The 25,862-nt window shown below is 38.3% G+C and overlaps 1 protein-coding gene across 3 annotated transcripts in view; it reads left to right on the plus strand.

The window, feature by feature from the left end:
• LOC124612647 (transcriptional protein SWT1) overlaps window positions 1-25,862 on the plus strand; it is a 284,350-nt gene that overhangs the window by 55,053 nt on the left and 203,435 nt on the right. For all 3 annotated transcript variants that reach the window (XM_047140954.1, XM_047140952.1, XM_047140953.1), the window contains 3 exons: window positions 10,891-11,022; window positions 16,862-16,963; window positions 20,600-20,698. In XM_047140954.1, coding sequence (XP_046996910.1) covers window positions 10,891-11,022; window positions 16,862-16,963; window positions 20,600-20,698 — 333 coding nt within the window. The remainder of the gene's footprint in view (window positions 1-10,890; window positions 11,023-16,861; window positions 16,964-20,599; window positions 20,699-25,862) is intronic.

Genomic DNA, 25,862 nt, shown 5'->3' on the forward strand with positions numbered 1-25,862 from the left:
CAGGTAACGGGCCACACATTTTGGGTGCCCCTGTAGGCCGGTGACAGCGTTCTTCCGGGAAGGGCCACTTCCCCCACCAAAAGCGCTGCTCGCTCTTGGGTTTACAGACAGACTGTACAACTCTTCATCCTCCAAACGAAAGGTCCCCGATCAGCTCTGGGAACAGTGCCATAGACTGCAAACTTTGCTTGCACACAGCCTGAAAGGCCAGCAGTCTTTATCACTTCCACCAGCTGCCTCTTAAATATAAAGACACACAAGGAATTTGTCAAAAGTGCAATTTGGCAGGTCTTTTTCACTTTATAAATCTATCATTTTTTCATAGTAACAGTGGGAAAATTAGCCTGCAAAAATAAAATTTGTTGGTGGCTTGTGTAAAGTGGAAAAATTACAGAAGAATCCTCATGTTTCATTTTTATTCAAGGCATACTGTATTGGTGCATACATTTACTACTGCTTTCCAACAATTGCTTGATCTTTGAACATGATGATCCAAAATATCAATTTTTATGAGAAACTACACTGGTTAAATATAGATCTTCCAAGAAAAAAGCAGTTATCGAAATTTCAAACTTTGTGGAGAGAAGATTTGTTATTAACACAAGTATAGTAAACTAGTAGTTATATCTTTCTACCAGTCACCAGACTCACCTCCAAATGTAACCGAAAACGTAAGAGATAACATCTGTTCAGAGATATGAATGTTACTCAAACATACTGCCATCATTGGGAGAGACTTTAATCATCCTACAGTCAGTTGGGAAAATTACAGTTCCGTAAGTAGTGGGTGTGACAAAACATCCTGCAAAACATTGCGAAAGACGTTCTCTGAATATTATTCAGAACAGGTAGTTCAGAAGCCCACTCATGATGGAAATATTAGATCTAATGTCAACAAATATACCTTACCTCTTTGAGAATTTCCATGGTGTAACTGGTGCCAGTGACCATGAGGCAATTTTAGCAACTATGAACACTGGAGTACAAAGGGCAGCTAAAACATATAGGAAGATTTACATATTTAGTAATATAGACAAAGGGGCAGCATAGCATATCTCAAAGACACCAACATTAGTGTTCAGACACTCATTAATGATACAGGAACTGAAACTGAGGCTAACAAAGCGGAAGCAGTGTTCCTTTACTATGGAAGAGGCAGAACTGCTGCTCCAGTTTCATTCTTGCACCACTGCAAAGCTGAATAATATCTGTGTCAGTGGTTTTGAGGTGCAACTGAAGTTGTTAAAATTCAACCAAGATCTAGGACCTGATGGAATCCCCATCACATTCGATGCATAATTTGTGACTGAGTTTGTTCTCATTGTAACTATGATATGCTACAGATCCCCCAAACAAAAAAATGCACTCAGCGATTGGAAGAACACACAGATCACACCTGTCTACAAGAAGGGTAGCAGAACTGATTGACAAAACCACCATTCTATCTCATTGACATCCACCTGTTGTAGAATCTTAGACTATATTCTGAGCTCTATCATAATGAGATATCTTGAACAGAGTTATCTCCACCATTCCAAACTGCACTGATTCACAGATTTAAAACATTGGTAATGCAAAATCCAACTAGCACTTTTTCTTACATGATGTCCTGAAATCCATGGAACATGACAATATTTCTTGATGTCTGAAAAGCATTTAACTCAGTAGCACATCTACAATTATTAGCAAGAGTACAGATACCCAGCGTATCAAACAAAATTTGTGACTGTTCAAGGATTTCTTGGTAGGGAGGACACAGCCTGTTACTTCGGGTGAACAATCATTGACAGAAATAAAAGTAACTCCCAGCATCCCAAGTAACTTCCAGCATCCCCGATGTATGTTGGGACCCCTGTTGCTTATGTTGTATTATATGCCCTGCGAAATAATATTAATAGCAATCTCATACTAACTGCAGGTGAATCAGTTATCAACGATGAAGTATGATCTAAAAAAAGCTGCAGAAATGTTCAGTTGGATCTTAACAGGGTCTCAAGAGTGGTGCAAAGATTGGCAACTCCCTTTATATGTTAAAAAAGTCAAATTGTGCGCTGCAAATCGGATAGATGCAGTTATGTGTAAGGCAGGTAGCAGACTTCAGTTGATTGTCAGGAAACTGGGAATGCAATGAGTCTACAAAGGAGACTGATTCCAAATCATTTGCATGTCTCATCTTAGAACATTGCTGAAGTGTGTGGAGGGACCCATACCAAACAAGACTAACAGAGGATGTTGAACATAGAAGATGGCATGATATTTACAGCTTTATCTGACTCATTGGAGAGTATTGTGGAAGTTAGGGAAAATGAAAACAAAATTAGACCAATTACAGCATTCATAGAGGCATTTAATCAGTCATTCTTGCCGCATTTCACGTCATTGGGATGGGAAGTGGTACAATGTTGAGTGCTCTCTGCAAGGAACTTCACATTGGTTTGCAAAGTGTATGTAGATATAGTTATATGAAATAGATGCCCATTTTGTGATGCAAGAGTGTGAAAGACATATGTTTTTTCAACAATTTTTTTTTTTCAATGTCACCCTCACATATCTTAAAACTATCCACCCAAAAGTGTTAAAACTTGAAAGTTTCGTAAATAAGCTACTAGTCGACAACGTCACAACATGAGAGCTCCCTAAACCAACTATGTGAAGAGAGTAAGCTCTTTAAACTTAGCTGTGCACAAGCTCACCCAGTGACAAGAATTTTTGACCATACGGGGTGATTATAATTAAAGTTAAACATTCAGAATGATGTCAAATCGCAATGGAATATTATCAGAGAAGGGGGAAAACGTATGGCAGAAGAAAAAAAATAGTGTGAAAATTGATCAGTGTATGTGTCAGAATATGTAAATGAAAACACCTGTCGTGTGCACGACCCATTGAAGTTGGTATGAACATGCCAGGTACATGGCTTTTCCTCCTTTCGTGTCTGCAACATTCACCATGACTGTCTCAACGGAGGATTGTTCGGCTTGTACAGTTGTATTACAAGAATGATGACTGTGCACATGTTTCTCTGCAGAAGTTCCGGACGCTGAAGGGTTTGAAAAATGGGATTGGTCCGATGACCGCCATGGGTCTGGAGAAAATGCTTCGGAAATTCAAAAAAAAAGGGTTCTTTTGGTGTGCAACCTGGTAGACGGAGGAAACAAATTGATTCAATGTCAGTGGAAGCAGTGGCCTTAGCAGCGCGAGAGGAGATGAGTGATGGTCTGCAAACGAGTAGTGCATGGGGAATTGCCCGAAAATTAGACATACGCATGAGCATGGTGCATAAAATTCTACGAAACATCCTTCTTTGCTATCCATTCAAAATTACCCATGTCCACAAGTTGCTTCCTGTTGTCCTGACAGCAAGAGAAACCTTTGCTTTAGAATTTCTTTCTCACATGGAAGTGGACAATGATTGGCCGTGGAAGCTTTTGTGGACAGACAAAGCCCACTTCCATTTGACGGGATATGTCAGTACACAGAATTGTTGAATATGGGCAATGGAAAATCCACACACAAATCAACCAGTACCACTTCATCCTGAAAAGGTCACTGTGTGGTGCGGGTTTACGGCATCATTTTATCGTGGGGCCATATTTTTTCAAAGAGACAGATACTTCCGGTTCTGTTACCTGTACTGACACTGGTAAGTGCTATGAGTGTCTTTTGCGCAACCACATCATTCCAGCTTTCCAACAGCTTGGACATGTGGCTGGGATCATTTTTATACAAGATGGTGCACCTCTGCACATTGCTGAAGCATCATTTCGGAAATGTTAAATTTATCAGCCGCCATTTTCTACAGCCTGGCTGTCCGGATCATCTGATTATAATCTGTGTGATTTCAGGCTGTTGGGCTATCGGAAAGATGTTGGGTTCAGTGTTCTGATTGCAAACTTAGCTGCATTGAAGGCACGCATTGCGCAACATCTTATGAATGTAACCCCAGAATCACTTCAATTGGTTGTGGAACATGCTGTTCTTGATTTCAGCTTGTTGCAGAAAACGCTGGACAGCATATTGAACAAGTTTTGTGCCAGTCACACAGAAGTTAATAATCAGATTTGATTTTGATTGATGCTTGTTATGTGGTTTTTGGCCTCAGGACAATTAAAAACCAATGTGATTGATGCTTTTGATGTGGTTTTGGCCTCAGGACAATTAAAAACTGATGTGAGTGATGTTCACAGAATTTTCCGTGGGTTCTTGGTAGAACAACATTATAATAAATGAAAAGCACCAGTTTGCTTTTATTCTACAAATTTACTTTTATTGTTAACCGGTTTTCAGCTTACAAGGGCATCTTCAGACATTTTACTGAGTATTATCACCAAAGATGTCACGATGTTTGCAAACAACATTGGAAGAGAAGTAACATGTCTAGACTGAAGTAGAAACATACAGTAAGTAACATCTTTGACAGTGTGGTGGTAATACAATGAAAAAGAAAAAATTGAACAGTACATAAATAACAATGGAGTAGACAGGAAAATCTTTTGCACAAAATACAAATAGTGTGCCTACATAACAGTTTCTGTTTATAAACAAAACTAATAAAATAAAATTTATGTTATGTAGCCATGCTATTCATATTTTGTGCTAAAGGTTTTCATGTCTACTCCATTGTTATTTATGTACTGTTTAATTTTTACTTTTTCATTGCATTACCACCACACTGTGAAAGATGTTACTTACTGTATGTGTTACTTCTCTTCCAATGTTCTTTGCAAACATTGTAACTTCTTTGGTGATCATACTCAGTAAATGTCTGAAGATGGCCTTGTAAGCTGAAAACCGGTTAACAATAAAAGTAAATTTGTAGAACAAAAGCGAACTGGTGCTTTTCGATTATTATGATGTGAGTGATGCTTTATATGTGGTTTCTGGCCTCAGGACAATTAAAAATGAATTTTTCCCATCTGATGTGATACGACTATGCCATAGTGGATGGGATTAACGATAGTTTGTTTAACGTCAGTCGTACACCTTAGGCATTGTTGTATGATTCATTTGTCTTTTGTAGTCGACCACTATTAAATTATGATGCTTACAGCGCCATCTATTGCTACATTTTGTAACTATTTATTTTTCTTCTGCCATACGTTTTCCCCCTTCTCCAATAATGTTCCATTACAATTTGACGTCATTCTGACCAGTGGTGTTATTTCTACAGCGGTTTGAAAGTTTAACTTGTAATCACCCGGTAATAGTTGTTCTTTGATGTTTGCTTTGCATCTCCACTGCGTCCACATGGGTCAGCCAAATGTGTGTCCCCCAGCATGTGAAGGTGCATGGCGTTTTGAACAGTCTCTGATGGTGACATGAAACATATTTTTCACAGACTTTAATAAAAGGATTTTTCCTCACTTGCCGCCCTTCTTCCATCACTCAGCATATATTTTCAATGCTACACTCTAGAGTTACTACTTAAAAAGGATAAATAAAAAAGTGCATGTGTGGCACATATAGACGAACTTTTACTGGCTTTTACAAAGCATTAAAATTTATGGGCTAGAAATATTTATATTGTTGTTTGGCTTTTTACCAAACCTGCACAAAATCTGAGATGATCAAGTTGGTACCACTAACCATTTGACATTGAATCACCAACTATTTGCCTTATCCAAGTGTATATTAATATACCGCGTTACCAAGGTGGCATTTTTGTGAACTCGTGCTTTGAAATTGTGTAAAGAAAATGCCAGGATGATTCTTTTGAATGTGGCATAACCAATTTTCTTTCTCATCCGTGTTTTGAATGGGTTTTTTTGCCCTGACTGTAATGACATCATTGTTGGTTGAACATTAAACCCCAGTCTTCCTTCTCCCCCTTACTGACCTACCACCACTTACTTAATACTGTAATTCTCTGAATTGTGCATGTGAATGCTCATATGTTACTTACAAACTTACATGTAAACACTGTGCAAAGATGACTACAACAGCATAAACGATAAAAGAAAGATCATCACCACAGGCAAATTTTATACACTCTTGGCCTCCATTAACCAGAACCTGATCAACAAATACAGCCTTATACAAGAGATGTGGATATTTATTACACTGTCTGTACCACTTGCAGTTAAATGTCGTAGTGTTAGTAAAGTCTTGGTGTTGGAGCTCTGGTTCACTTGGGGAGGGAATCTGCCATGGTCTCTTAAAGGCACCATTGCAGTATTGCTTGGAGTGATTTAGGGAAGCCACAGATAACATAAATCAGATTGGCTGTTTAGGTATCAGAATGCAATCTCTTCAAATATAGATTCAGTGCTTTGACCATTACACCACTGTGTGTGGTACATTGCTATCCAGTAGCATTGTTTTTTCTTCCTCAACCAGATGTCCAAGCTTGGGTGTTCTGTGGAATCAGTTGCCCAAGGTAATTGCTCTGATGGCTTTTAAAACAAGTCTATTTCCAGCCTTGGCCATATCTACTGACTTGCTTTATACTCATGTCATGTTTCGTTCAAATGCAGTTTTCTGACTGCTGTATAGGGGAGAGAGGATGGATTAGTTTTGTAAGCAAGGCTAGATCTGGATTTTTCTGCTGTGTTGTGGTCATACACTATGTGATCAAAAATATCCAGACACCCCGAAAAACATACATATTTCATATTGTGCTGCCACGTACTGCCAGGTACTCCATATCAATGACCTCAGTAGTCATTAGACATCGTGAGAGAGCAGAATGGAGCGCTTTGCGTAACTCATAGACTTCGAACATGGTCAGCTGATTGGGTGTCACTTGTGTCATATGTCTGTATGTGAGATTTGCGCTCTCCTTAACATTCCTAGATCCACTGTTCCCAATGTGATAGCGAAGTGGAAACGTGAAGGGACACGTACAGCACAAAAGCGTACAGGCTGACCTCGTCTGTTGACTGACACAGACCACCGACAGTTGAAGAGGGTCGTAATGTGTAATAGGCAGACATCTATCCAGACCATCACACAGGAATTCCAAGCTGCATCAGGATCCACTGCTGCAAGTACTATGACAGTCAGGAAGGAGGTGATAAATCTTGGATTTCGTGGTCAAACGGCTGCTGTAAGCCACACATCATGCCGGTTAATGCCAAATGACGCCTCACTTAGTGTAAGGAGCGTAAACATTGGATGACTGAACAGTGGAAAAATATTGTGTGGAGAGATGAATCATGGTACACAACATGGCGATCTGATGGCAGGGTGTGGGTATGGCCAATGCCCAGTGAACGTCATCTGCCAATCTGCCAGCATGTGTAGTGCCAACAGTAAAATTTGGAGATGGTGGTGTTATGGTGTGGTCATGTTTTTCATGGATGGGGCTTGCACCCCTTGTTGTTTTGCGTGGCACTATCACATCACAGGCCTACATTGATGTTTTAAGCACCTTCTTGCTTCCCACTGTTGAAGAGCAGTTCAGGGATGTTGATTGCATCTTTCAACACAATCGAGGACCAGTTCATAATGCACGGCCTGTGGCGGAGTGGTTACACAACAATAACATCCCTGTAATGGACTGGCCTGCATTTTGAGTCCTTACCTGAATCCTATAGAATACCTTTGGGATGTTTTGGATTGCCAACTTCGTGCCATGCCTCACTGACTGACATCAATACCTCTCCTCAATGCAGCACTCTCTCAAGAACGGACTGCCATTCGACAAGAAACCTTCCAGCAGCTGATTGAACGTATGCCTGCGAGACTGGAAGCTGTCATCAAGGCTAAGGGTGGGCCAACACCATACTGAATTCCAGCATTACCGATGGAGGGCACCACGAACTTGTAAGTCATTTTCAGCCAGGTGTCTGGATACTTTTGGTCACATTGTGTATGACCTTTAGTCAAGTTTGTATCCAGCAAGGACATTGCAGTACAGACTGAGAAATAGGATAATTGGTGTCTCTATACACAGAAATTCGATCCTTTACCACAAATGTATTTCAGTCTTAGACATTTAAAAAGTACAGGATTAAGTTTCCTCAAGATTGTGAAGTCTTTAAATTCTGATATTTGCTCAGTCACAGCCATTGCCAGTGTCGTCATGGCTAGGGACTATTGAACTTGCATTAGAAGTGGCTGTCTATGTCAGGTGTAGTCTCTCTTCAACTCCCTTGAGGTAGTACTGCCTGATGTGATCGAAGCCTGCCTCTAATTACTCCTGTAAATCCTAGAGTATTTGCCTTTCAGAGACTAAACTGGCATTTTTATAAGTCTTTTCTCTGGTCAGTGGTGGAAATGAGTCCTAAGAACTGGGTTGTTCAATATTGCATCATCAGCAATAGATGATTCAGTTTACTCTTACTTGTTGATGGGCTGTTACATGAAATATTATTGCGAAAAATGCCTCAATTCGACATGCATGTTTACTCTTATCAATCACTTGTAACTGGTGTACGCTTAAATATTTGCTAAGAGATAGACTACAGAAAATCAAACAATTACTTGCACAAAATGATAATGTCTTGAAAAGAGTTTTTTTAAAAAGATGAATGCCAACAAAAGTAAAACAAAGGCAATGGAATTTAGTCAAATGAAATCAGGCATTACTGAGGGAATTATAAAAGGAAATGAGGCACTAAAAGTTTGGGCAGTGAAACTACAGATGGTGGCCAAAATAGAAAAGATATAATATGCAGGCTGATAACAGCAACAGTTGCTTTTATGAAAAAGAAAATTGTTACATTTACTGGAAATTTAAGTGTTAGGAATTGTAACCTTGTACAGAAGTGAAATATCAGTGAAAACAGTACAGACAAGAAGAGGACAGAAGCTTTTGATGTGCGTTGCTATAGAAGAATGCCGAGGATTAAATGAACAGACCAGAAAATTGGTGAAGAAGTACCAAATCAAATTGAAGAGAAAACAAATTTATGTCAATACTTGATTAAGAGAATGAATTATATGTTAGGACACAAACTGAGGCATTAATATATAGTTTGTTTGGTAGTGCTGGGAAGTGTGTGGGATAAAAATTGTACTGGCAGACCAAGGGTTGACAGTAAGCAGGTTGAAATGGGTAACAATTTCAGTAGTTAGCCAGAGATGAAGTAGCCAGAGATGAAGAGGCTTGCTCAGGACAGACTAGCATGGAGAGCTGCATCAAACAAGTATTTTGACTGATGATTGCACTAGTCGTGTTATGATTTGAAAGGCTTTCATATGGCAGTTTGTATTTCTAGTTTCTGTTGTGATCTCATTCCAAAGGTGCCACAATTTATGCTAAAGGAAGTATCTGTCATCAGGGGAAATAAAACTGGCAGAACAGGCATTTGTGACAGAACAACCAAGAAAGTACTTGGAAGTTCCTTGTGGTTTCTTTAGAAATCAGCGACAGCTGTAGATATCAAAATCAATATTAAGTAATACTCTACAGAGGGGATAATAGTGTAACCCATACAAACTAATAGCTTAATAATCCTGTAGGGGGCAGCTACTGTCAGAGTTGAGTTCTGAAGCTGAGTAACAAGTTTTTCTGTACACCACAGTTGGTTAGAGCACTGCCTGCGAAAGGCAGGGAGCCCTGTTTGGGTCCTAGTCCAGCAAGCAGTTTAACTTTGCCAGAAAATTCCAAAACATTTCATTCTTCAATGGAGAGGGGAAGATTCATTCAGGCTGTGTGTAAGCCATTTCTCTACAATATTCCTTTTTGCAGAAGTGCTAGTGTTGCAACTTATGTGGAGAGCTCCTGTGAAATTTTGAACGTAAGAATTAAATACTGGTAAAGTTGATGCTGAGGAGGTGTCAAAATCTTAGTGTAGGTCCAGCAAACAATTCTAAACTGAAAGTAAGTTTTACACAAGACTTGCTGAAGATGATGAGATGAGAATATGATTAGCATCAATTGTGCATAAGATTGAGGTCAAAACTTCAAACCTTCCCTTTAGCTGATAGTAAGAACATTCATGTGCATTCAGTTTAACTGAACAATAATAATCATGGTAATCTTGTTAGCATTTTGCACTTGTGAGTCTTGTACAAATATATGAATGGGATCATAATTGTTTTATTTGGCAAAGGAAGAATTAGACAAATCAAAGGTGGCAGCTTTTTTCTAATTTGTATAATACCTTGAACAAATTTGTACACCTAAGTGGCTAAAAATCATTGCCTTATACAGGGTTATTACAAATGATTGAAGCAATTTCACAGCTCTACAATAACTTTATTATTTGAGATATTTTCACAATGCTTTGCACACACATACAAAAACTCAAAACGTTTTTTTAGGCATTCACAAATGTTCGATATGTGCCCCTTTAGTGATTCAGCAGACATCAAGCCGATAATCAAGTTCCTCCCACACTCGGCGCAGCATGTCCCCATCAATGAGTTCGAAAGCATTGTTGATGCAATTGTAAATGGTAAGGCTTCTGCTTTAGCCTTTTCCAAACGGTCGGCCGTGGTACGTTTAGCTCCCTGCTTGCTTTATTCGTCGACTTCCGCAGGCTACGCGTGAAACTTGCCCGCCCGCGTTCAACCGTTTCTTCGCTCACTGCAGGCCGACCCGTTGATTTCCCCTTACAGAGGCATCCAGAAGCTTTAAACTGCGCATACCATCGCCGAATGGAGTTAGCAGTTGGTGGATCTTTGTTGAACTTCGTCCTGAAGTGTCGTTGCACTGTTATGACTGACTGATGTGAGTGCATTTCAAGCACGACATACGCTCTCTCGGCTACTGTCGCCATTTTGTCTCACTGCACTCTCGAGCAGAAACCTGAAGTGCGGCTTCAGCCGAACAAAACTTTATGAGTTTTTCTACGTATCTGTAGTGTGTCATGACCATATGTCAATGAATGGAGCTACAGTGAATTTATGAAATCGCTTCAATCATTTGTAATAGCCCTGTATATGTAATGTTTCACAATTGCAGAGGGCACAGAGCATAAATAAATGAGTTTGATTTTTCAGCAAGGAAAACTGGCTCTGTTGCTGGTATAGCAGAACAGAGGTTGGTTCGTTTAAGGAAGGTACTGGAAAAACAGAAAACTCTGTCACCAAGAAAAAATAGCAACATCTCTGCAACTTCTTTGCCAGAAAAACGTAAGTATTTTGAAAACTTTTTAATCTGTATCATATGAAAAACATTACTACATGTGATGTTTATACATTTGTCATCAAGCAAGCAACTACACTCTTAAAGTCAACTTCGTATCCATTTGAAATGACAGTCAGAAAATACCAGTTCCAAGTAACAGCTGTCATTTTGCAGTGTTTGATTAACAGTAAATTCAAACAGCAATAAATTGTTGTAATGTGAAAGAATGACCAGTGGTAACCAGATATCTCACTGCTTTACATTATGTTAGTCATATTCTATGGACCCCACAGAAATGGGTCTCTGGAACATGAAAGTAATTTTCCAAAGATATAAATTTTACTTAAGTCTCATATAGTGAAATGTCTTGACATTATGAAAGACTATCGCATTACTGTGCCAATGGTAATTATTAAATTTATTGACCCAAGATGCTGGAGTTGACGATTGTTTGTGCGTGAGGGGTGTGTGTGTGTGTGTGTGTGTGTGTGTGTGTGTGTGTGTGTGTGTGTGTGTGTGTGTGTGTTTACCTAACAAAGGCTGTGGTCGAGAGCTATATGTGAGTGTCTTTTACTCGTGCCTGTCCGTAACTTGATGTGTTTTCTTTACAGTAAGTAACACTCTTATCTTTTCCTACACTGTTGATATTCCTACCTGGAGTTTTTATTGTGTGATTTTATTATAAAATTTAATTGTACAAGAATTTCTGTGAAGTTATCTTTAGTGGAGTAGAGGGAGTTACACAACATAAAGTTGTTTAATTCAGTCTTAAACTCCACCACATTATCTATATGATATTTAGTTGGCTGTTGAATACATTTTTATTCATGTGTCTGACTCCTTTCTGTACTAATGTTATCAGTCTTTGTAGAGGTTTATTTTGATCTTACTGTTATTAAGTGAGAAAAGAGATTTTTATAACATATTTCTGCATTCTGTACATTGAGTCCTCATAAAAAAAATAATTCTGTAACACATCACTGACTAGAAATATGTAGAATAAGCAAGTTCCATCATTTTTAAATCAGGTATAGCAGTAATGATGTATATAGCAAATGTAGCTGAACTGATGTCCTTTTGTATGTCTGTCCTTTTGTATGTTCTCCACATAAGGTTGTGATCTATCTGCAGTACCAAAAACTTAACAGTTTCTTTTTCTTGCGTTTCGTTGGTCGAGAACTCTTCTTATATAGCTTCTAGAGTTCAATGAAAAGTGCTGGATCAAGTGTGCTGAGGTTTGTCAAAATTGAATGATAATCAATTTGACTTGAACAACCAGTTAATGTTTCCAAATATTTTGCTAGCTATCTACACTATAAATTCAACTGAAATTTTGTTTTATTCCTATACTTTTATCATTAGTTAAAGGAGATAATATGTGCCCATGGATAATATGTTGTGATACTCTGTGGTCACAAATGAAAACAGTAGGAAAGAAAAAGTTATTAACAAACCTTATTCCTGGATGGGCTTCTCATAATAGCTTTTTGTTCAGTTGTTTCATATGATTTGTATGTAAAACAACTTTCAGTTTAGGAGAGTAACCCTTTTGTTTTATAGTGTTTTTGAAGAGAATGTGACTTCCAGGATGACAGCTGGAAATTGATTCTGTGGATTTCTTGAAACAGTAATGGTGCTCTCAATATTGGGGTGAAGGTTATTATATTACACTTGTAGAGATCAAGAACACGAAGAATTGTGCAAGAGCATTTTGGTATGTCCAAATTATGCACCCACAATGTCTCCTGTTTACTGATGGACTGTTGTTGCAGCAGAAAGTCAAGTGGATAAGGTGGTAATGATTCATGCTTGAAAAACTCAGAGGAAGACTTTTTAAGGAAACATACAATATGGCGACTGCATACACAAATTTGCTACTATGATTTATAGAAATGGGATTTATCGAACACATGAGTAATGATTGAACCTGAAGTTAAACAACAGACCACACTGTCATGGTTCCTTAACCATAGATTACTAAACCCTTATAAAGTTTGCAATTGCAATAGCGTATAAAACAAGACATTTCATATTTAATTTGGTATGTCATATACCACTGGAGAACTAATAATTGTAATTGACTAATGCATAAATAGCACTCTGTCGTCAGGCCACAAGTGGTTAATCAGGACCTTCCAGCCGCCATGTCATCCTCAGATGAGGATGCGGATAGGAGGGGTGTGTGGTGAGCACGCTGCTCTCCCAGTTGTTATGATGGTTTTCTTTGACCGTAGCCGCTACTATTCGATCTAGTACCTCCTCAGTTGGCATCACGAGGTTGAGTGCACCCCGAAGACTAATGCATAACCTAAATTAGTAACAATGTGCAGAATATGCAGGTGGTTTCAAAAGTTCTGAGAATGGAATTGAAAAATAGTACTTACATCACTCAAACTTTTTTAATTTTTCAATGTAGTCTCCTTGTAGATTAATGCACTTGATCCAACGATGTTTCAGTGCCTTGATCCCATCTCGAAAATGAGTTTCCTCTAGGCCTGCAAAACAGTTGTTAACTCCGGCTATCAATTCTTCGTTTGAAGTGAATCTTCATCCACCAAGAAAAATTTTCAATTATGGGAAGAGATGGAAGTCTGATGGAGCCACATCAGGCGAATAATGTGGGTGTGGCAACAATTCATACCTTAGTTCATGTAATTTTGCCACGGCAACGGCACTTGTTTTTGATCCAGCGTCAAGAGTTGTGATACCCATCTTGCAGATAATTTTTTCATTTCTAATTCTTCAGTTAAAATGTGATATACCCTTTCAGACGACATCTGGCAAGCGTGAGCAATTTCACGCACTTTCAATCGGCGATCCTCCATGACCATTTTGTGCACTTTTGCAATAATTTCTGGAGTAGTGACACATCTTGGCCGACCACTGTGCGGATCATCATCTAAGCTCTCCCAACCAAATTTAAATTCATTTGTCTACTTGGCAACAGTTGAATATGAAGGAGCAGAGTTCCCCAGTGTATTCTGGAAATCAGCATGAATGTCCTTTGCTTTCATACCTTTCTTTACGAAGTACTTAATCACAGCTCGAATCTCGATTTTTCCCATCTTCGCAAACCACTACGTGGGCACTACAACAGAGCCAAGTCACCTCAACAGCTCTCTTCCAAGAGCACTGATGTGGCACGTGTTTACAGGCAACAGTCAAATGAATATCACATCAGCAGCTCGTTACGCTAGTGCTGATCTCTCGTGGTGATTCCGAGGACTTTTCAAACCACCCTCGGATCCAGTATAGCAATGTGGTGGAGTTATGAAACAATTCTGTGTGCATCCCAAGTGCCACATTTGACTTGTTACATCCATGACACCTTAAGTATTCATTACTTTGTGTTACTTGTGCTAGAGTAGATGCTTGGTACAAAGTACAAACCACTAGTGTAGTCCAGCAGTGTGTGTGGTGAAGGTGGAACTTCTTGTCCCCAAATCACTCCTCACCAGGTGACATATATTGCACTGACCATTTTCTGCTCTCTACAATCCATCCATTGTTAACAACCAAACTATGACAAATACTGTTTGACATTGATATTATAGGCTGTATTGGCTGTATTGGCAGTTAATTCCATTATTGAGGAGGAGCAACACAGAGCTGTGGAATAGATCTTGGTGATAATTGATGAGCAGCAGTTTGTCTCCTCATTGTGTACTTGACATGCTCTACATTATTTGAATCAGTGGATTTTATTGCTCAGTCAGTATGGTTGATATCTTCGTTTCTGAGAGATTAATCTGTGTGTGCTATGACTCGTATTCCAGACATTGAAGATAAGTGTGGACCAACTGTTCCTTTAAAAACTCACCCACACGTTTGCAGTGAATCATCTTCGTATCTTAACAGTATTCCTCCATCCATGATTGAAAGTATGGATATGTCTGATGCCCATCCAACTGTAACAAGACTCCTCACATTATAACTCCACTGACAACAAACTTGTTTCTTTCTATAATTGTGGAAATTTGACATGCCTGTTATTTTCCTGTATATCCCAGTCACCCATAAAAAACTGGTTATTAATTAATTAATTATTTAATTAATTTACCAGATTCTGTGGGACTATACAAGCTGAAGCTACTTGGTCATAGAACAAGTGAGTAGGCCCACATAATACTGATTAGAAAATTTATAAACAATATAAGACGTAAAAAAATTGTGAGATGGTGTACAAATAAATAACACATTACAGAGGAACTACTGTCCAGAATAGGAGGGTGCCACAAGGAAAACTTTCAACTAAGATTTGAATACTTGGAATTTATCAGTCAAATTTTTCAATTCTTCTGGAAGCCTTTAGAAAATTGGACTGGCTAAACAAGTCACACCTTTCTGTTCAAGTGCTTAAGATAGTATATCTGAGTGCATATTGTTTTTCCATTTTTTGTCTGCAGATTGAATTTTCAGTTTCTCCTGAATGTGTCAGTATTGTCAATACATATCCCAGCAATGATGGGCTTAGAATTGTGAGACACTCAAACAAAGGCTTACATGAAATTTGTATAGTGACATTGCAGATTAGCTGACCATTCTTTTCTGAGCTAAGGATATTCTAGGCAAGCATGTAGAGTTGCTCCAAAATATAACGCCATATGAGATAATAGACTGAAAGTAAGCAAAGTAAACAAGCCTTCATGTTTCAGTGTGAGAGACAGTTGGTCTATTCTTCTAGTGAAGGCAGCAGCATTCAGTTCCTGCACAAGATTTTAATTGTGATACTTCCAAGAAAGCTATCCATCTTCTCTCAGTCCTAAGAGTTTAAAATGGTCAACTTCACTGGCTTTTTAACCACCTAGGGATAATAAAATTTCACTTCTACAAGATTTCCAAGTCAGAAACTGTATGACCGAGTGAGGTGGTGCAGTGGTTAGACACTGGACTCGCATTCGGGAGGACGACGGTTCAATCCCGCGTCCGGCCATCCTGATTTAGGTTTTCCGTGATTTCCCTAAATCGCTCCAGGCAAATACCGGGATGGTTCCTTTCAAAGGGCACGGCCGACTTCCTTCCTCGTCCTTCCCTAACCCGATAAGACCGATGACCTCGCTGTCTGGTCTCCTTCCCCGACACAACCAATCCCCCAATCAGAAACTGTATGCATTGTGCTTTCTTGCTGTTAATGCACTGATCTGTTCTCTGAAAGTTGCATCCTGATGTCCTTGATTACCCTCTTAGCTGCACCAATTATGTTATACTCCAAGTCTTATACAGTAATACTTGTTACTATGAGAATAATTTTTGAGTCATGTGTCGTGCTTAGTGGCATATCATTGATATATACCAAGAATAGCAATGGCATCACAACATAATCCTGTAACACTTCCTGCTCCCTACCCCTCCCATCTTCTGTGACCCCATTGAGATTCAAAACTATTCCCTGTTTGCAGACACTGGAAGACAACCTTCTGCTTCCTATTTTCCAGATACGAAGTGAACTGTTGTTTAGCTTTTTTCCTAATCATTTATGTTCCAACATATGCAAAAGTATTACATGTTCCATACAATCAAATGCTCTTGTTGAATTAAAATTATTTTGCATGTTGAAGAGGAATCATTTAGGAAGTATACACTTACACAGCCAATCATTGTCCAAGCTCGAGAAACGCTGCCAGATAATGAACAAAGGAAAATCCAGAATGTAATAATGACAATGTTATGAAAAAAGATGTTGGGTCACAGACAGGCACAACAAAAAGATTGAAATCTTACTTCTCCCATCAGGCACAATTGTCAGAGACAATTGTCATGTATGGGTGTGTGAGATGTGGTTGTTTGAATGTGTGTTTTCTACATTACAAGCAGCCTCTGTCTATTTTCTCTTTTTTTCAACAGGAAGTCCCAGGGCTACAAAACCATCGGTTACTGATAGGGAGGCCAGCTCTCCCACAAGCAGTAATACTGTTAAACAGGGCGAAAAATTTTTGCTAACTCAAGGTAATAGCCCCTCATACAAGTCTTTTGGGTGGGATGTAAGCTTTTTCTACAGATACAGTGAGGCAAAATGGGTTCTGTTAATATTTGTTTGAAATTTCAAGAAATATTGTACAATGTGACTCAAGGAAGTCTGTCATTATGAGATTGGAATGTGATTAGTTATAAAATGTTTTCAATGTTGAAAATATTCTTCTGTATTTGAAATCATCATTTATACATGTTATTTGTAAAATTTGAATAATAATCAAAATTTTTTTCCATAAATTCTTGCGATCAATTCATGTCTATATTGTTTTATTTTTTAGTAAATAAGAGACAGAATTGCTAGTTAATACTTACCTTCAGAAGGTGGAAAGTTTACTGCTACTGACAGGCACACAAAAGTAAAAGAAGGAACAACAGTATCCCAACAGGTGGGTCCCCCTCATCCTGGGATCTTAGCAACCTTCTTTTCTATTTTAATGTTCTCACCATCCCTATTTCATCCATTGAGGATGGAACTAATAGCTACAAAATCTAGGATAATGTCATGATTTGTACATAAATGGCAGTACTAAACATTTCATCTCCTGAAGGTAAGCACTGGGCAGTAATTCTGTCTCTTTTTTTTTTTTATCAAATTTTCCTTTGATACAATTGTTTTATATTTTATACAATACAAGCACAGGAGTATTTCACAATACTGTAACCAGTTTTGGCCAGTCATTGGTCATTTTCACACCATCAGTAGATAAAAGAGAAGACAAAAAGCATTATAAGGTCTATATGTCTTACGATAAAAACAATAAAATTCCAGAATGAGATTTTCACTCTGCAGCGGTGTGTGTGCTGATGTGAAACTTCCTGGCAGATTAAAACAGTGTCCAGACCGAGACTCGAAACTCCGGACCTTTGCCTTTCACAGGCAAGTGCTCTACCAACTGAGCTACCCAATCACGACTCATGCCCCGTCCTCACAGCTTTACTTCTGCCAGTACCCCGTCTCCAACCTTCCAAACTTTACAGAAGTTCTCCTGCAGAAGTTTGGAAGGTAGGAGACGAAGTACTGGCAGAAGTAAAGCTGTGAGGACGGGGCGTGAGTCGTGCTTGGGTAGCTCAGTTGGTAGAGCAATTGGGGGGGAGGGGGGGGGGGGCGAAAGGCAAAGGTCCCAAATTCGAGTCTCGGTCCGGCACACAGTTTTAATCTGCCAGAAAGTTTTAATACTAAAATTGTACCTGAAGGCATATGGTACAAATGATGATCATTCAACATTTCTATTGTCAACGATGCTAAAGACAGCGGTAGGCAAAGGTCAAGTTTTTGTAGAAGGAGTGAAATCCTCTCTTTGTGTATTCATACACATGTATATTCATGAAAAAAATAACTACCTCGGAAGATTTTATAGCTACATTCAGTAGAGTAATGTGACATGATTTTTTTTTTAATTTTTAAATTTCAGTGTTTGTAAAAAGGGGGAAGGAAGGATGGTGGAATGGGGGGAGTGATTTTTAGTAAATGATGATGTGGGTACGTTAAACCAAAAGCAGCGGAGTTTTTATTTAATGTTGTTTTAAATAGTGACAAAGAAGAGCTTTAGAAGGAACAGCAATAAAATTTCAGAGAGAAGCTAGATAGTGGTACTGCCCAAAAATCTATAGCAAAAATTAAAGTGACTTGTGAAATAGCCAAACGGTATAAATGTAAACAGTTTTCAGTATTCGTCAGAGGTAAAAAGTATTACGAGCACCATGCATATTATAGCAATAAAAAATTTTCCACATAAGATAATTCAGAAATTAAGTAGGGGACTATGAGGAAAAACTTTTAGATTCAAAAGCTGACAAAGGAAGTTGAGCTTTGAGCCATGATGAAAAATAATTAAAAAAACAGACTTTTTTTGCAACAAAATATCATCACTGAAGTTAACTCAACTAAGAAATTCCCCAAAGAACGGAATAAGAAAATTGACAGCTGAAATTTTCTGTTTACTGAAAAGGATGAACGTCAGTAAAAGTGAACACTGCACATACTCTAACTATGTGCTCACAAATAAAATTACGCTAAGTGAATAAATACATTTGAACTTTCATTAATGATATTGACTGTTCTATATACAAAATTAACTAAGAAATAGACAAAATTTTAAAGGAAAGCTTTGTGTTTGGTAGCTCTTACAGAATTAAAATTAGTGTTCACCTTCACACATCGAGTGAAAGACATTTCAGTCCCACAATAGGCTAATTTCGGATCCATGGGCCTTGTGAACCTTTATCTTTAAATTTTCAAAAAATATCAAATCATGTAATATTTTCTAATGAATGTAATTGCAAATCATGTCAAAGTAACTATTCCTTTTGTAAATATAGATAAGTATGAATAAACAAAGAGAGGGTCTCACTCCACCTATTACCCTCTATCTACTGTTGCCTTTAGTATTGTTGACAGTGTAATGTGAACATTATATCACCACTTACAGCCTGTATCATAAAGTATAGTCTTGCTGTTTTTTATCTTTAGGGAGACAGATTCTTAGCTGACTTTATTTTATTTGTTTTTTAGTAAGGATCATCTGATAGTGATTCCCATTTGTCATCATCATACAATGAAAGTAAACAGCTCGAAAGTAAACACCCAATGAGTGTGTAAAGATTTTTTGATTTTTAATTTTTATTTTTTTACTCGCATAGCTGAGAGTATTAATGCACTGCTTCTGGGATTCGGGGAAGCATGTGTGCCCCAGATCTGTTCAGTGGATTAATAATAAGGGTCGGTGACCAGCCAGCCTGATTGTGCTTTTTAGGTGCTTTCCCACATCCAACTAGGTAAATACTGGGCTGGTTCCCACATTGCCCCTCAGTACATGATGGGCAAATCTTTACAAAATGATCTCTCACCTGAACACTTGCTTTATTCTAGACGCATACAGATGGGGACGGGTGGCGTCAGGAAGGGCACCCAACCACCTGCTGTCACTAATATGCCAAAATGCATAAACAATGCCGATCCCATAGATAAATGGGAAAAGGCTAGGATGAAGAGGATGAAGAAGAAGAAGAAGAAGAAGAAGAAGAAGAAGAAGAAGTAGAGGATGTAAGGATATTATTACAAGGATGGGGTGGTGGTTGGCCATGGCCTTGCTACCAGAACCTGAAAAGATTCAGGAAAACCTAAATCAAGATGACTGGAGAGAGCAAACACCCATTATCCTGAATATGCGGTCAGCATCTTAACAAATACTCTGCCTCATTCAGTTGGTCCCTACTGTACAAAGCTGTTTTGTTCATACACAATTTCCACAAGTTAATTTGCAATATAAAAAAATAGTTTTGTACTCTGTATAGATTCTATAATGATTTTTGTCTCCTCTTTTTATCTATTGACAGTCCGAAGATAACCTGCTGGTTGGCCGAAATCAGTTATGGTACTGTGAAACGCTCATGTGATTATGTTACGTAAAGAAAATCAATCACTTTATCCTTTATGATAGTATGACACTTTTTCCAAATTCATTTCTAAATTATGCCTTCAAACTCTGTGATACACCATGAATGATCACCTGCTTGTTATAAGTGAGTGCAGTATTTGTTGTTTTCATTCCCACATATATTAATTCTCTATACATTATATTAATCTTATAGAACTCATTTTTTTAACAGGAAATGCCAGGGCTGCAAATACTGTTCCTGATAGGAAAGTCATCTCTCCCACAGACAGTATTACTACGAAACGGAGTGAACAATTTTCACCTCCTCAAGGTAATAAGCCCCTAAAATGTTCCTGTCAATATACAGTTAGATTTTCCCCAGAAATGACGCTGCTATCAATTTTGCACTTTTGGCCTGCTTTCTGTGCCTAGTATTATGTGATTTCCACTTCTTATTATGTTTGCATCAAACTCTAATGCCTTATAGAGAATACCTCAGCCGTTGATCACTAGGGCTTTAATAGTTTCATATGTGGGGATGTTTCTTTATTTTGTATAGTAATACTTTAGGTTTCAACAGCTGTCAGTATCTGGGCTGGATGGAGAGCTTCCTAGTGTGAAATGCAGCAAGAAATCAGTGCCTGCTTATTTTAGGACCAGAAAAGTTTGATGTAAAGATGAGAGGAGGAGAGAATAACAATTTCGTGTCCAGATTCAGTCTTGAGAAGGTCTGTCATTGTGATTAAACTTTAGGTGAAAATGCTGATAAATAATGCACTTAATGGTATGCTTTCGGGTGGAGCCATGGCAGTGCTTACAGTTCACAATACCTGAGGAGAAGACCAGTTCAGCCCTTTAAATACTGTGCATGAAAATGGAATCAACAACTTGGCTGAACACGCGATGTGCTGAGAAAACACGAGAGAACACAGCTATGCAGTTATCATTGTTAGCTTACAATGGAAGTTTAATTTAGTGACAAAAAAAGTTACTGTGAAATGAGCGTCTCCAAATTACCACTTTTGATTGTGAAACAACCTCTGTAGGTGTGGGGTTGGATCAGGTTGGAGTGTTGTCTTTTAAAATTTTAAATCTCCTCATTTGATGGTGCTATTGAGATTGGATATTGCTATTGTTCTGAGAAAAAAAAAAAAAAAAATCAATGTTGTGAATGAGTGGAAATTTCATGTTTAAATTTTCATTGGGTGATTTTTAGTGACTTTTGTAAAGGTTTAATTCAAGAAGAGTGTCCCAGATCATTTTGTTCAACTTTTGGTAACTAGTCATCTCCCAGGAATACTGTCTACAATTTTTTTGCGGAATTTCATCACGATTGTGTATTCTTTGGTGATGAATTTCCTGAAAATTGGCCAAAATTAGTTGTTGTTTGAAAAACATTGATGCTGTGTGCAGCGTGATTGAAAAGAGTCTACGCGTGAGAACTGCAAGTCAGAGGCATCCTTAGGCATGTCAAAGATTGCAGTATATTTGCTTTTGCATGAACATTTAGCTGTGTAAAAGAACTGCCCTCATGGACTCTGCATAATTTGACCGAAGCTCAACAACAGGTTCATTTCAGTTGGTGTAAGGAAATGCTCAAAAAATTTGAGCAAGCAAATGTGAAATCCATGTACAGTATTGTAACAGGAGAAGAAAGTTGAATGAAATCATATGAGTTGGAAGCTAAGCAGCAGTTGACTATGTGGATGTTTCAAAGTGGTTAAAAAACTGATTGCCTGTTTCTTTCACTGATCAAAGCAGAGTTAATGCTGAACGATAAACAAATTGTCAGCCCCAATCATCAGTGAAATCAGGAAAAATAACCAAATAACCAAAAATCATTTTTAATCATGACACTGCCAACCATCACACACCACATCTAATAACTGGTTACTTGGTGGAAAAAAACACTGAATTCATGTCTCATTGTCCATATTCACGTGATTTATCATCTAAAGACTTATTCTTTTTTATATATAAAAAAATTGTGGTTAGTGATCAACAATTTTTATGGCCTCAGAAAGCTGTCAAATCCTTACAAAACCACTTTTTTAATGTATCAACACCAGAGTGGAAAAAATGTTTCCAGAACTGATTTGAACACATGGAAAAGTATATTAATTTTAAAGCAAATAATTTTGAGAAATACTGAAACAGTTTGTACAAAAAAAAGTTTTTCTTTCGTTGTTTTTATAAAATTGTACAGGTAGCCTTTCAGTATTATTGTGAAATGTGAAAATGTGTAAAGAAACCTAATTACCAATTTATGTATGTCACAGACAAGGCAATAAAATAGAGTATTCACAAAAAGAATGATATTTATGGAAGTTGATGGAGAAACAAATGTGCAAATGTAAATGACTGTGCAGTTCTGCATTTTCAGTTGTATCCCATCTCCACTTAAACCATTGAGGAAGAATACTAATGAGTGCATTCAGTCTTTCCCTGATTATTCCCCTGTTGATTAATTCTTAAATAATAATCAGAATTTTAATACGTGCTATTACAGGTCATTTAAAATCTCTGTAGAGTCTTTTTTTGTGAACCACTTGGTATTCCCAAAATGGCTTCTATGACTACTCCTACAAGGTATTGAATCAAGGATGCAAGATGAAAAGGTTATCTTAGGAATATGTTACTCAGTTTTGTTCTGAGTGTTGGTAGCTCAATGTGAAGAATGCACGTGATGAAATGTATTAATTCTCAGGTGTAATTTGAATCAGTAACTAAACCATCTACCACTTCAGAAGATGATTGTGTTACCACTAAGTTAATGAAATATGATATTAAACACCAACATAGTTCAGATTGTGAAAGGTGAGGGTAGCTGTTTGTTTGTGGAACAACCTTCCTAGACACATTGGTATATCTTAAGTGAGAATTATTCAGAATATTTCATGGAGATGATAAAATAAGAATCAAGTAAATACACTGACAGAAAAAAATCACAACACCAAAAAATAATTATGTAGAGTAATGAAATTTCTGAAATAGATTTGTATGGGTAACGTATTAAAGTGATTAACATTTCAAGATCATAGGTTAATGTGCGTACAAGATCCGCCTTTGAAAATGGTGAACTAGTGGTACAGTAATAACCGGTGTAACTGCCAGAATGTTGAATGCAAGTAAGCAAACATGCAGGCATTGTGTTGTACAGCTGCTGGGTGTCAGTTTGTGGGATGGAGTTCCATGCCTGTTTCACTTGGTCAGTCAATACAGGAACAATTAATGCTGTTTGCGGACGATGCTAGAATTGTCATCTGAAGGTATCCTGTATGTGCTCGATTGGAGACAGATTTGATGATTGGGCAGACCAAGACAACATGTCAGCACTCTATAGAACATGTTGGATTACAACAGCGTCATGTGGGTGAGCATTTTTGTGTTGGAAAATACTCCCTGAAATGGTTATCATGAATGGCAGCACAAAAGGTGGAATCACCAAAGTGACTTACGAATTTGCAGTCAGAGTGCCTGAAATGACCATGAGAGTACTCCTGCTGTCATCCAAAATCCCACCCCAGGCTATAACTCCAGGTGGAGATCTAGTGTGTCTGGCAGGCAGACAGGTTGGTTGGAGGCCCTCAGCTGGCCGCCTCCTAATCAACAGACCTACACCGTGCCCTCTAACGAGCTCTCACTTGAAACCATGGAAGTCACACAAGGTGGTGGTTTGGGGTCAGTGGAACATAAACTTCATGGCATCTGGCTTGGAGCTATTCTTGAAGTAACTGATTCGTAATAGTTCATTGTGTCACTGTGGTGTCAACTGATGCTCAGATTGCTGCTGCAGATGCAATACGATGCATGGGAGCCATGCGCCGAACATAGTGTCTTCACTGTCGGTAGTGTCATGTGTCCATCTGGAACCTGGTCTTGTTGCAACTATAAATCCTCGTAATCACCATTGCCAGCAATCATGTACAGTGGCTACGTTCCTGCCAAGTCTTTCTGCAGTATCACAGAAAGATCATCCAGATTTTTGTAGCCCTATTGCATGACTCATTCAAATTGAGTGTGGTGTTGATGATGGTGTTTGTGTCACCTTGAAGGTATTTTTGACTAGCATCAACTCACTAAATCCAATCTCAAAGGTAACTAAACTCGTATTGCTACAGTGTGTATTATAGTAATCTTGATTTGCATCCTCATAGTGGTGCTATCGGAGCCACTCATATGTGACTGGCACGAAATTTGAATAGAGATCATATTTCAGATGTAGAAACACGCCTACCAACTTTCTTTTATCTCGCACAACTCCTCCTTGATGTTGCAATTTTTTCCTGTCAGTGTATGTCTGGATGATTCAGTGTTATACCTGGAAATTGAAGAAACGCCAGAATCAACAAACATTTCCTGCAGTGTCATGAAGTCTTTACACTATAAATTAAATGCAGGAGGTTTGTTTGGCTGGTTCTCCCTGGAGCAGCTATTGTACTTATTTTCTGTCTTAGCATAGTAAAAACTGGTAAGACTATTCATCAGATGCGCGAACACCATGTGTGATGACCAGAAAGCAGGCTTCAAAATGCCATTAAAAATTAACCAAAATAATGTGTGCAGTTTTAAGTTTGATTTCAGGTTCTACAGACAATTAAATGGGACGTAGTTGTCATGAGAACATGTAAAAAGGGACACACAATGCTTGAAGTAATTTCAAAAACATATCACTCTGAAGCCTAATGTCCTTAACTTGGTTTTTCCTATGTCTACTACATTGTCCATCAGATTGGTGATACGAGATCAATCTTGGTTTGACCTCGGATTGTTCAGATTCACTCAGTTCTGTTGGCCATTCTGAGTATGATTATAAAGCTACCGCAATCATAGGCATATCAGCAATCTGACAGCCCTGTTTGTAACTGGACTGCTTAACCTAGAACTTAGAACACATAACTATGGGAGGGAATGAGTGCTCACACAGGATATGATAAAAATACATTCTCTGAAATACAAGTGTTGGTCCTTCAAAACTAAGCCCTCCCACTTGTGCATCGAAACTACAGCTGATACAGAAAGCCGAATAACATGGTTAAGAAAGTAAGTTTTCAGATACATACTGTGACTTTTCCGTATAGTCATCATGTTTTCTTATGCACTTTTTTCAACATGAACAGGAGCCTGCATACCACAGGAGCCTGCATACCATATTCATAAAATGAGAATCAGCTGATGTTAACCACTGTCTTACTGTTTTGATGATAGCAGCAGAGTGTGAAAGCTGTTGGGCATGTAATTCATCTTTCATTTACCCAAAGAGGTGGAAGTGTGAAGATTCTACCAAACTGTATGATGGATGTGGTAGGACAGTACTGTCAAATTTTGCAATGAGTTCTATAACCAAAAAGCTGTTGTACAGTTGGCATTATTGTGTTGCAAGCAGATGTTTTCCTTCTTATACAGCCTGTGTATGGGAACTCAGGCCAACTTCTGAATCCACACAGTCCGTTGAGACAATTCAAACCTCATAGAAGACTCTATAATGCGATCCA

Source organism: Schistocerca americana, chromosome 4 (genome assembly GCF_021461395.2).
Source record: "Schistocerca americana isolate TAMUIC-IGC-003095 chromosome 4, iqSchAmer2.1, whole genome shotgun sequence".
Lineage (NCBI taxonomy): Eukaryota > Metazoa > Arthropoda > Insecta > Orthoptera > Acrididae > Schistocerca > Schistocerca americana.